This window comes from Orycteropus afer, unplaced genomic scaffold (genome assembly GCF_000298275.1).
Source record: "Orycteropus afer afer isolate SDZICR_OR568_19922 unplaced genomic scaffold, OryAfe1.0 scaffold00132, whole genome shotgun sequence".
NCBI classification, from domain to species: Eukaryota; Metazoa; Chordata; class Mammalia; order Tubulidentata; family Orycteropodidae; genus Orycteropus; species Orycteropus afer.
The window spans coordinates 6,306,149-6,318,987 of record NW_006921719.1 but is presented as its reverse complement, the minus strand read 5'-3'; the positions used below and the strand labels follow the sequence as shown (position 1 = coordinate 6,318,987).

Here is a 12,839-nt window from a genome sequence, read left to right as displayed (position 1 = left end):
AACAACAACAACAACAACAGATCATTATGGAAGTAGTCTGCCTCATCTTTCTTCTGTGGAGCAGTTGGTAGGTTCAAACCATTGACCTTTTGGTTAGCAGCTAAATGCCTTTACCATTACACCATGAGAGCTCCTTATTATGGTGTACCATAATTCATTGGACCAGTCGCATAGTGATAAGAGTTTAAGTACTTTATAGTTTCTTGCTGTTATAAACTATGCTGCAACAAATGTATATGAGTCCATTTGTACATGAGAGTATATCCGTATGATAAATTCCTGGGAATATAGTTGTTATGTCAAAGGATATAAGTATTTTTATATTTTCAGTCCTGATAGATAATGCCAAATTGCTCTCCATAGAGGCTCTGCTAATGCTTGTTTCCCCATACCCTGGCCAACAGAGAATGTTATTAACCTTTGCGCTCTTTTAGGCCAGGGATTTTGGGCTTAATCCTGTAAGTGATGATAAGCCATTGAGAGGTTTTTATGCAGGGGAGTGTCATAATCAAATTCGTATTTTGGAAAGATCATTTGGGCTGCATTGAGGATAATAATAGTTTAACAGAAGCAAAGACTAGAGTCATAGATACCAATTAGGGGACTTTACAGCCCAGGCAAGATATCATTTACAGTCCAGGCAAGATATAATTGATGGCAGCTTGGATTAGGTGCTTGGCAGTGGAGATAGAAGGAATGGATATTGAGAAATTGAGGAAGTAGGTTCAGTGGGACCCAGGGACTAATGAGGCTGGGGGTAACGGGGGAGTGAAGGTAGCTTTAATCAAGAAGTCTCATTTGCATTAGTCTTGTGAACAGCAGGCTTGTGTGCAGAGTCAACACTTTCTTTGTAAACTTATAGGTTTAATGCTCATATTAATATTCTCTAATCCTAGAATAGGAGCTCTGGTGGTGTAGTGCCTAAGGCATTTGACTGCTAACCAGAAGACTGGCAGTTCAAACCCACCAGCCACTCCTTGGAAGGAGGGTTGGGCAATCTACTTTCCTAGTGATACTGCCTCGGAAACCCAAGGAGGGGTCGCTATGTGTTGTATCCGACTCGATGGCAGTGCGTGTTCGTGTGTAATCCTAGAATACCAGAAGTTAAGAGAAAACCAAACTAAACTCACTGCCATGGAGTCAGACCTGACCATAGCGACCTCTCCTTGGGTTTCTGAGGTGGTATCACTACAGAAGTAGATTGCCCAATCTTTCTTCCAAGGAGTGGCTGGTGGGTTTGAACTGCCAGTCTTCTGGAGAAGGTTCTACTATCTTAATGACTGCTGTGTAGTGGCCCTTTCTTTCCATGTTATGTTCCTCACTTTTCTCATTTCTATTCTTCATTGTACTTTCCACAAGATTTAGTTTTCCTTTGTTCCTTCCAATTTGTCTTTATTTTTTATTTATCTTCAGTATCTTTGCTGAATCCTGGCATCTCACAGTTCCCTTTTCCTCCCTCCCACTTTCTCTTTCTCCCATCTCTTTCTTGAATTCTTATATTTCTTCCTATTGAGTTCTTACTTGTATTCTTTCTTCATAAATGTGGTTTCTTCATTAAACTTTTAAAATTGTTGGTGAAATATTAGTTTGAATTTTCATCAGTTTCATGTCAAAGTTTCTGGGAAATATTCTTTGGTAAGTTTTGCTTCTTTTTCCCACCTTTCTTCTTATGATGCTTTTTAATAGATATTTTGCCAATTCTATTTTTCATTACTTATGCTGGATTTCCTTAGCAGTTTTCAGAGGGTGTAGTTTTGCTGCTGATTTCTGAAATCTGCTGCCCTTGGGCCAATGCTTCTCTCCTTGTGTGTCTTCTGCTTTATTTCTCCTCAGTTCTCCATGGTCCTGTTGTTGCTGTGTGCCTGTTGACTCAATTCTGACTCATAGTGACCCTGTATGACAGAGTATGACTGGCTCTTCTAGGCTATAATCTTCGCGGGAGCAGATGACCAGTTTTTTTTTTTTTTTCTCCTACAGAGTCACTGATAGGCTCAAACCACCAACCTTTTGGTTAGCAGCCAAGGACTTTACTGTTCCACAACTAGGGCTCCTCCATGATCCTACAGCCCTCGTTGTATGCAAAGTTCATGGATGTATCTCTTTAGGGTGAGCCCCTTATCTATAATAACTGTGTTTTTGCTGGTGTGTTCTGAGACCTGCTGTACCTGGTTTTTATGGTTCTAGTTTCACTAACTATGGAGTTTGCTTTTTTTTTTTTTTTTTCCCCCTTGTTTACTTTGTTGCTTTGATTATAGTCAGGAAGAAAAGAGGAAATTTACTGCCTTCTACTAGCATGTTTAGATGGCAAATCCTTTACTTATATTGGAATGGGTGACATTAAGTATAAAAACTAATAACGTGAAATTTGGAGTCATGGTTCTAATCTAAACTCTGCCACTTACTTGCATTTGATAGTGAACAAATTGCATCCCTTCTTCAACCATCGGTGTTCTTATCTTTAAAATGGGGATAATTCTCAAAAATGTTTCACATTAAGGTACTGTATATAAGGAGCCTAGCACAGTGCTTTGGAGGGAGGGCATTGGTGGTTCAGTGGTAGAATTCTTCCCTTCCATGTGGGAGACTCGGGTTTGATTCCTGGCCAATGGACCTCATGCACAGCAACCCCCATCTGTTAGTGGAGGCTTGCATGTCGCTATAAGGCTAAACCAGTTTTAGCACAGCTTCCAGACTAAGACAGACTAGGAAAGATATGCCTAGTGATCTACTTCTGAAAATGAGCCAGTGAAACCCCTGTGCATCACAAGGGCCTGATTCAGAACCAGTCACAGGGATGGTGCAGGATTGGGCAGTGTTTTGTTCATTGTACATTGGGTTGCCATGAGTTGGGGGCCAACTCAGTGACAGCTAACAACAACATACAAACCAAAAAAACCAAACCCGTTGCTGTGCAGTCGATTCCAATGAATGGTAATGCTTTGTAAACAGTAGGTGTGCAGAAAGGATAATATTATAACATACCACTGATTTCTTGATATGGGGGCCATTCATAATTATGTTTATCCTCTTTGTTTGGATGGCATCATAGTATTACCACTCACCCATTGATGGTGGATGCTGTTTTTGGGTCCATTGTTGGGGGCTCTTCTGCACTCTCCCATTTCAACCATAATTCTGTCCATTGTAATTAGTGCCACAGGAGAGGAACAGATTGATTTCTTAGGGAGTCTGGGGAGAGGGCACACTCTCCTCTGAATGACAGGGGTAAGAGGTGGGTTGTTCTGGTTACCTAGTACCACTCTGACAAAACTATATACCACAAATGGGATGCTTAAACAAATAGGAGTTTATTCTCTTACAGTTTGGAGGCTTTAAGTCCGAGTTCAAAGTGCTAGGCTCTAGGGGCTGGGTGAAAACCCCTCAACCTTGGGTTTCGGCTCTGCCTCTTGCTCCTGGCCCACTGGAGTTAGAGGCTTTTCTTTACTCAGACAGCTGCTGGCTGCTAAGACTGACAAGCCCAAGGTTGACGAGTAAAAAGGCATAATCCCAATGTTCCCAAACCACACGGCAGGCCATTAATTCAAGTCCACTGAAAGTCCCAAGGTTGGCAGAGCACGGCAGACTGCTGAACAACAACACAGCTACATGCAGGGTCCAAGCATGCCATAAGCTAGAGACCATTCCCAGTGCTGCTGCTTATATATGGGAAGCAGACCACATCCCTAAGGCAGCTAGCTACTCAGCTGCTCACAGTAGGTTCCACCATGGAGTTGATTACCAATCTCATCATGGGGAGTATTACATCCAGCTGCCCAGCCACTCAACCAGGCCTGACCAAGTTGACATACAAACTTACCTACCACAAGAGCCTTTCAGGAAAGTCATGATTTCTTCAGGGAGGAATGAGAAGGGCCAGAGTTGGGTCTGGATGCAGTATACTTCCTGGTTCTGATTCTGGGATTAAGGGTTGAGGTGTGTGGGCATGAGACTTTGGAATCTGGCCACATGTCCTTTGCCTCTTATCACCAGTGGCCTGAGAAACCAGGTGGCAGGATTCCCATCAGGGCAGTTCTGGATGAGGTCAGATTGGAAATCCTGATGCAAGTGTAGTTCTTGTTTTGTCCATGTGTCCTCAGGCCTCAGAGTCCCAGGGAAACATGGTTCCCATCACGTCGGCCAGCAGTAGCTGTGGTGTAGCATCCCTTGGTCCCAGCATCTCCAGAAATCAGGACACAATTGAGCCCATGGATACAGAAACCCAGGAGGACAGGAGAACCTCTGCTGACTGGAGAACAGGAGGCAACAAGAATGTACAGGTGGATGGGAAGACACAAATGGATGAGAGGATGCTGACAGATGGGCAGGTACAGGGAGCCAGAACACAAACAACCCAGAGGACACTGGCAGAGAGGAAGACACAGGTGGATGTTGTGACACAAGACAGTGTGAGGACACAGGCATACAGGAGTTCACAGGAGTATGTGGAGACACTGGGAAGGGTAGGGGCACAGGTAGAAAGAACACAGGCAGGTGAGAAGACACAGGAAGACAGGAAGATACAGGCAGATGAGAGGACACAAGAAGACAAAAGGATACAGGGAGAAAAGGAGACACAGTCAGAGGAGAACATACCCACAGCCGTAGAAGTTCAGCCAGAGGAGAAGTCCATGAGCAGCCTCAGCCCACAGTCCAAAGCCCCTTCATCCCCACCTTCAGAGGACCCTAGGCTGCCTCAGATTACGAGATGCTTTGAGCAGACCCCAGAAGGGTCCTCTTTCCTAGAAAAACCTGGTTTTGTACTCAGCTCTGAGGAGGCAGCAGTAGTAGCCTCCAGAAACCATGAGGAAACTGTGCTGGGCCCCCTGTCAGGGAGCGTCACACTCCCAGCACAGCTGCCTCGTGAGGAAAACTTGGAGCAAATGGGAGGAGAGAGATGTCAAGGGTCGAGGTGGCCAAGGCCAGCCAAGGACAAGACAGAGGATGGCTCGGTCCAGTGCCCCAAGGAGAACCAACCAAGAGAAGTGCTGTCAGTTGATCCGAGCAGCCTGAGCCCAGAGGTACCCACCATGTCCTCTCTTCCTGGGACTGGCTTGACCAATAGCCCACCAGAGGGGCTGCCCAGCACCCTGACTTCTCAGCACATGAACACAGCTGCCTTATTGCCCTCTGGAGCCCAGGCCTTGATTGGGTCTGCCCCTACACCACACCTGGGGTCAGAGATCCTACCAGAAACCATGGCTACTAGCACCGAGGGGGCCTGTGCCGAGGTGCCAGATGCAGAGGGTAGGACCTCAGGCCCCCGAAGCTGTGACCCTGGCCTCATAGATTCCCTGAAGAACTACTTGCTTCTTCTGCTGAAGCTATCTGGCACAGAGACAAGTGGAGGGGCGGCACAGTCCCAGGCAGGTATGACCTCTGGGGCACCAGCATCCTCGCCCACTCTGGTCCCTACCGTGGAAGTGGCTGGCCTGAGTCCCCAGACGTCACGGCGTATCCTGGAGCGTGTGGAGAACAACCATCTGGTGCAGAGTGCACAGACCCTGTTGCTGAGCCCCTGCACCTCCCGTCGTCTCACCGGTCTCCTGGATCGTGAGGTGCAGGCTGGCCGGCAGGCCTTGGCAGCTGCCCAGCGCTCCCAAGGCCCTGTCCCCAGCCTCCTCACTGTCCCCACCATTGTGGTAGGCGGGGAGGGCCCTGGGCCAACCTCAGAAGAAGGATCCAGTGAGGGTGAGGGAGAAGTTTCCTTTGAGGGGCCTGACCTAGGGGCCACCCTGGAGAGCAGCATGGGTGGGCCAGCCCGGCGGGTGGGCGGGCAGGCAGCCTCTGGGCAGGAACTACTCTCAGCAGATAGCAGAACCCAGGAGCCCTTCCAAGAGGAGGAGGCTCCAGGGGAGGCTCTGACAGGTCTCCCTGCAGCCACACCTGAGGAGCTGGCTCTAGGGGCCCGGAGGAAGAGATTTCTCCCTAAGGTCAGAGCAATGGGAGAAGGGGAGGTGGCCAAGCCTGAAGAAAGGGAGAGCTCCACAGTTTCCCCCCGGGGACCCAGGAAGAGCCTGGTGCCTGGGTCCCCGGGGTCTCCGGGGCGAGAAAGACGCTCCCCTACCCAGGGCAGGAAAGCAGGTCTACTGGAGGTGCCACGGGCAGAGGAGGAACCAGCGCCAGGAGACCTGGGCACCAGCACCAAGGCCAGTGGCCTAGACGCAGAGCCGGCACTGGATGAAGGCAAGCAGGATGCTCTGGCCAAGCCCAAGAAAGCCAAGGACAAAGCCAAAGACTTACTCAAAGGTAAGCGATGGGGACAGACAGGGTGGCTTTGTGGGAAAGTACTACCGGGAAGCCCCTGAGGACACTGCTGCTCCTGACAACACCACCCTATTCTTTTAGGGACTGACAAAACACCTTGGGAAATGTCTTGTTTAATGATTTCACAAGCTTTAGAATTAGAAAGGCCTGGGTCTTTTCCTGGCTCTGCTTCTCCATAAAATGGGGATGAGAATAGTATAAACTTTGTAGCACTGGCAGGGTTAAATGGGATAGAATCAATGAAGGACTTATCACAGGGCCTGGCATTCAATAGCATTTTAGCTCTATGACAAGGATGATGATAATGATCATCCCCTCTTTAAAACAGACTTGTCCCACAGTTAAAGTGGTAGAGACAGGGTTCAATGTAGGTCTCTAGAGTTAGGGTCTTAGAGAGTAAACTGATGTCCTATCTTGACAGCTATTGTGTTCTCACCTGTGAGGCTTTCCCTGGCTTAGGTTCTTTCTAGCTCAGATGGGTGCTTTAAGGGTCAGGGCAGAAGCCTTAGAGACCAAGGGAAGGGGCAGCAAGGGCTGGGGGCTGTGAAGTAGTGGGAGACTTGAATCCTGTTTTCTCTTAGCCTGTGCCACCAAGGACACCCAGGGAAGCAGGAGCAGGGCCATCTGCAGGCCTTGGGCTCTGGTCATAGCCCTCTGCCTTTGCTTGTACAACTGTGAAAGGCCAGAGAGGGCACAGAGTGGAGGGGAAGTGGCTTCTCTCTCTTAGTTGGGCCCCCACTCTCAGCTCCACAGGTGATCCGGAAGATTAGGGTGGAACAGTTTCCTGATGCCTCCGGCAGCCTGAAGCTCTGGTGCCAGTTCTTCAACATTCTTAGTGACTCAGTCTTGACATGGGCCAAGGATCAGCACCCAGTGGGTGAGGTGGGCAGGAGGTAAGCTGGGTGAGACCACCTCCACCCCACCTGGCTCCCTAAGTACAATAATGACCCTGCCAGGCATTGTTCTAGTATCACAATAATCCTGGATGGAGATTCTATTACTCCCAGAGCAGAGATGAGAAAATTGAGGCACAAGTGTTAAGTCTCTTGCCTAAAGTTGCACAGCTAGTAAGTGTCATGCTGTCTGGGTGATCTGGATGGAGCTTGTTCTCCACCACCATATCTCTTGCTTCTGCCTCCGGTGTTCTCAGAGCCTGTGTTCTAAGCAGCTCTGGGAGTGAGGTCTAAGGAATTTTAGGATTGTAGTCTGCTGCATCCCATGAGCCCTGTGCATGGTGATGGGCTCACAAAAAAAGTCTCCACTCTCTGCAGTGCTGGGGATGAGGGGCCAGCAGCCTTGGCCATAGTGCAGGCGTCCCCAGTGGACTGCGGCATGTATCGGTGCACCATCCAGAATGAGCACGGCTCAGCCTCCACCGACTTCTGCCTCAGCTCCGAGGGTGAGTGTTGCCCTGCAGCCCAGGGTCTCCGGCAGGCCTGACTCCGGGGGATGGGCAGCAGTCATCTTCAAAGAGATGGCTCCCTCTCTGGGCAGAACAGCCTGAGGGCAGCTGCTTTCCTTCTTTTTCTCCACTTAGTGTTGTCAGGATTCATCTCCAGAGAAGAAGGTGAAGGTACGGGGCCCCTTTGGGGGAGGAGGAAGAGTGGGTGGGTATTCATCTTTCCCCCACCATCTGCTGGGAGGACCTTCTTAAAGGGCTTGGAATCTGTTCTGTACTGTCATGTTAATATCCGTTCAGCTACCCTTTGCCTCCTAGTTTAGGATAAGGTTTTGGGAAAATGATGGAGGAGGACTGATATTTCAGAAGATTATGGGAGAAAAAACTGTTTGCGGGTAGGATGAGGCATTCTGTAAATTCATTCAGCCTTGTGCCCTTTGCCCATATTGGAGCCTTGATCAAGGGCGGGACTTGTCACCAGGGCACATCTAATCCCACCAACTCCCTAGCTAGAATTTCTGGGTGGTCTGTGGATCTCCTGCATCAGATTGACATAGAGAGTCTTCTAGAAATGCAGTTTCTTGGGCCCTGCTGCATACATCCTTAATCCCAATCTCTGGGGAAGGGCCTAGGAAAATGTCACTTTCAGCAGGCTCCCTGGTGATTATAAAATATTCCAAAGTTTGATAAGCATTTTAAAGGCTCAAGTATTACTAGAAGGGTCTACACTGCTCCCACAAGAGATCTGATAAAGCTTGGGACTGTGAAGTCAACTAGTGATGGAAAGATTTTACTAATTAATGTATTAATTCCTTCATTCATTTAATCACCCATTCATTCAACCAGTGCCTTTTGTCCAGTTACCAAATCAAATTTGATCAGTATTAAATGTAATTTCACATCCAAAAACATATTAATAATCCTTTAACATCATCCAATCAGATTTCCCCAATGATCTCATTGGTTTATTTGGATCAGGAGCCACTCATTCCTTTCAGCTGATCTATGTCTTAAGTCTCTTAATGTATAACAGTTCCTCCTCCCTTATTCCCCCCACCTTGCCATTCATTTGTTAAAGTCCCTTGATGAGTAGAATTTCTTACATTCTAGGTTTTGTTGATTATAGCCCCACTTAGCATGCTCTTCCATATATGTAATTCTTCTAAACTGCTTATTAGATCTAGAGGCTTGGTCAGATTCGGGTTCAATTTTTTTTTACTTTTATCTCCCCCCCACCCCAGAATACTTCACAGGTGTGCAGTGTGTTTTCTTTTGCATCCCATCAGGAAACACATACTCTCTGATTGTTTCACTTGTAGTAATGGGAAGACTCACTTTTGGGCTTATCCAGGTGTTATCTGTCTAACCCATCCCTTTTAAATCCCCTCAATCTCAAATTATCTAATGGTTTCATCAGCCACTGATTATTTCCTAAATCCATTTTTTCATTAGGAGTTGTAACATGGAGGCATTATTATCCTATCATTTCTTGTTCATCTATTAGCCAAATTTTTTTCTGTAAAGAATCATTTGGTTACCCTGATATATATAGGTCCAACAGAAAATGAAGGATAAATGCTTGATGTTTTTTCCCCCTTTATTTACTAGATTTCAGAATATTGGGTTGGTGCCCTCCAAAAGTGATCAATGAAGCTTTTTTTTTTTTTTTTTCTAACTTACCATTATGAATGCATGGATTTTTTAAAAAACGTATTTGATGTTCAATACGTTGTGACCAGTATTGTTTTTGTTAAGATTGTCTCATGTGTGGCTTTGGGAGCTCCTTCAGGTTGGCTCCTGTGTCCTTTGAAAAGGTACCAATAATATTTGACAGCTTCCTTGCTTTCTGGTGTGACAAGATGTGTCAGCCTCATCCTGTATACTCCCTGCCCTAGATCTGGAATCAACCATTTCTTTAGACAGCTGTGGTTCCTTCTAGTGGGGAATGGTCTTTAGTGATGACAATTTGAGCAGTAGGGGTGCTCACTGCTGCTAGATTGGCCCTGCAAACTTTCTGTTCCAGTCAAATGTGTTGGTTGAGGTGAAATCATTTAACCATTTGATCAACACACATAATTCTAAAACAAATTCTGGTATTCTGTATTGATTGCCCCTAGCTCAGAAAACCACTGCCTTTTATAGACACTTAGGGAGCACTCACCCTGTAACAGGTACCACACAGGCACTGTTAAATGACAGGGATTATATCTGTAGTTTCTGCCCTCAAAGAGCTCACCATCTGGTAGGGGCTCAAGGAACGTTAGAGTACCAGGTTGGCGGGGTGGGGGCTTAGTCCCAGCTTCTTGGCTGCCCTACACACTCCACATTGGTCAGGCAGGAGTTTCTATTTCCCCACATTTCTCCTGTTCCCCTTCAGTTGGAGAAGAGATTGAGATGACCCCCATGGTGTTTGCTAAGGGTCTGGCTGACTCTGGCTGCTGGGGGGACAAGCTCTTTGGGCGCCTGGTGAGTGAGGAGCTCCGAGGGGGTGGACGTGGGTGTGGCCTTCAGAAAGCCTCCCAGGCCAAGGTCATCTACGGGCTGGAACCTGTCTTCGAGTCGGGCCGCACCTGCATCATCAAGGTATCCAGCCTGCTTGTATTTGGGCCAAGCAGTGAGACTTCTCTCCTGGGCAGAAACTACGATGTCACCATCCAGGTACCAGGTCCTATGATCATTCCCCAAATCTACTCTCTCACCTCCTCCCTTTCCCAGTCTGGGTCATCCTGGGAAACTGAACCATCTCAGTTTTAACCTTATGAGACACCTAGGACTGACCTTGGGGAGAGACTGAGATTAGTGCAGAATCCAGATACTGAACTAGACCTCAGAGAACATGAAGAGTGAAAGCCATTTTGGCCATTGTTTTCAAACTGTATTTTTGCAAAAGAAGCCTTTCTTCCTGTTCCCAAACATAATCTTACATGGAGGCCTAATAGGAGAGATTAAAGGCATATGACTATATATGGGGAGGATGTCTGGTGCTCTGCCCATTCAACCTACTCCTTGCTCCACAGGGTGGCTCTTGGAGCACTGCCACTATCATTAGGGTTCCAGGGGACACAGTTTAGAAACCATATTGGAAACCTCAGTTTTCAAAAGTTCAAAGCTCCTTGTTTTACAAATGAGAAAAATGAAGCACAGAGTAGAAGGCAGTCAGGAATCACCCTGTTTTCCCTAGAGTTGGAGTCCTCCCTGCAGTTCCTGTAGATGGTCCTCCCACTGGCATGATAGAGAGCTGGGAGTTTCTTTGCTAATCTGATTTGGTTCTCTATAATCCACAGGGGTGCAAGATCCAGAACATGAGTCGCGAGTACTGCAAAATCTTTGCAGCTGAAGCCCGGGCCGTGCCTGCCTTTGGAGAGGTGCCTGAGTAAGTGCCGGGGAGGGGGGCTATGTAGTGTGCAAGCCTGTTGCTTTCAGAGTCCACAAAGAACAGTGATTGCACAGCCTCTTGGGGGCATCCTGAGTGATGACCATGTGCAAATGGGCTCATAATTAGCCCTATGCTTAGCTCAGTGGTCCTTCAAAATCTAGAAAGACCTAAAGATTCACTGTGCACTTTGGAAAAGCCTCTGTCTTGATCTCAAGTCTTCCCTCATCCTCATCCCCTACTCCTTTGCCTGATTTTTGTTGACTTCAGAGTTTTGGCCCTGCAGATTCTGGGCCTCTCTGAAAGTGGTGGGGATGGGTAAGCTTCTGGACAACTTGGAGACTTTTCTGTGCTAGGCAGTTAGGGTCGATGTGGATTTTTGTAGGAATGGTGATCATTTTCATTTTGAGACTTGTAATCCGACTCTGAGTATCTACAATCTGACTGCTGTTGAGCCACGATTGGTTGAATTCTCTCTAGAAGTGTTCCTCTCTGACACAAACTTATCTCAGTCCCTCACCTATGTGTACAGAGTTCACTTCTAGTCCCATTGACCACACAGAAGACAGGACTCTGAAGCCAGTGGCTTCTATTTCCTTTCCTGAACTGGGGTGGAGCTCCTGTCTCTCACTATCCTTCAGGCTCAGAGCTGAGAATTCCATTCTTGGAAAGGACCTCCTTTTAGAATTATGAATGTAGAACTGGGATGGAGAGATAAGCTCTCTGGAGACGTGCTTCCTGCTCACTGCACAATGAAACTATGTTTAGGATCATCCCACTGTATCTGATCTACCGACCTGCAAATAATATCCCATATGCTACCCTGGAGGAGGACCTGGGCAAGCCCCTGGAGTCTTACTGTTCCCGGGAATGGGGCTTTGCTGGGGCCCCAGCAGCATCTAGCAGCTCTGAAGTCATACAAAAATGCCAGACCTTCCAGCACTGGCTTTATCAGTGGACAAATGGCAGCTTCCTTGTCACAGATTTGGCAGGTATGAGGGTGTGCATGTATATGTGTGACAGCATGTGGCGAGACAGAGCCATAGTGTTTGTTTGATAGTTGACAAAGCACTTCTGTATTTATCCTCCTTTACTCTTTACAATAACCTTGTAAAGTAAATTGGATGCAACACTAATACAGATCAGGGCCTCATGTAGTCCAGCCTGTAACTGAAGTTGTGTTTAAAGGAATATAGTCTAGCCCCAACTTAAAATTAAAAAGAAATTTACTTCAAAGAGCATTACATGGGATCTAATTCAAAATTCACAACCACCCTTTTTAAAAATTTACCTCCTCTCTACCCTGTAGCTGCCCTGAATTTTCTCACTCTTTGTACGCTCTCTTCTATCTGAGAACACACAGTTTTACTGTCTCTTCCCCTCCTCCGTCTTCCTTAGTATTCTATTATATAAATCAGTTTCATCTTTCTGGCTTCCTTTTAGTCTTATTTATGTTTTTCCCATCACCCAGATTCTCCCCAACAAAGATAGACCAGCATGAATGAATCCTTCTTCCATCTTTGACCAGTCCTCTCCAGGCTTACTCTCTTTAACCAGAACTGAGAAGGGGAGAGGAAAAAATAAAATTCTCTCTATCCTGGGAGGGGAAGAAGGCTGTCAGTATCACACATTATTAAGTTTTGTCCTTGATATAAGTAGGTGAGAAGCCCAAGGTCCAAACATAAAACTGGCTCAAATGTGCTTTTCTTTAGCATTAAGTATTACAATAAATATTGTATAGATAACTCCACATATTTGGAGTGAGAGAGGCTAACATACTAAGCCATTATTATTCACTGCATT

The 12,839-nt window shown here is 46.7% G+C and overlaps 1 protein-coding gene across 1 annotated transcript in view; it reads left to right on the top strand.

The window, feature by feature from the left end:
- The window catches only part of ALPK3 (alpha kinase 3), a 63,971-nt gene that overhangs the window by 48,428 nt on the left and 2,704 nt on the right, over positions 1-12,839 (top strand). Inside the window, exons 6-12 of the mRNA XM_007945175.2 lie at positions 4,098-6,246; positions 7,010-7,157; positions 7,536-7,663; positions 7,802-7,837; positions 10,041-10,321; positions 10,948-11,036; positions 11,805-12,028. Coding sequence (XP_007943366.2) covers positions 4,098-6,246; positions 7,010-7,157; positions 7,536-7,663; positions 7,802-7,837; positions 10,041-10,321; positions 10,948-11,036; positions 11,805-12,028 — 3,055 coding nt within the window. The remainder of the gene's footprint in view (positions 1-4,097; positions 6,247-7,009; positions 7,158-7,535; positions 7,664-7,801; positions 7,838-10,040; positions 10,322-10,947; positions 11,037-11,804; positions 12,029-12,839) is intronic.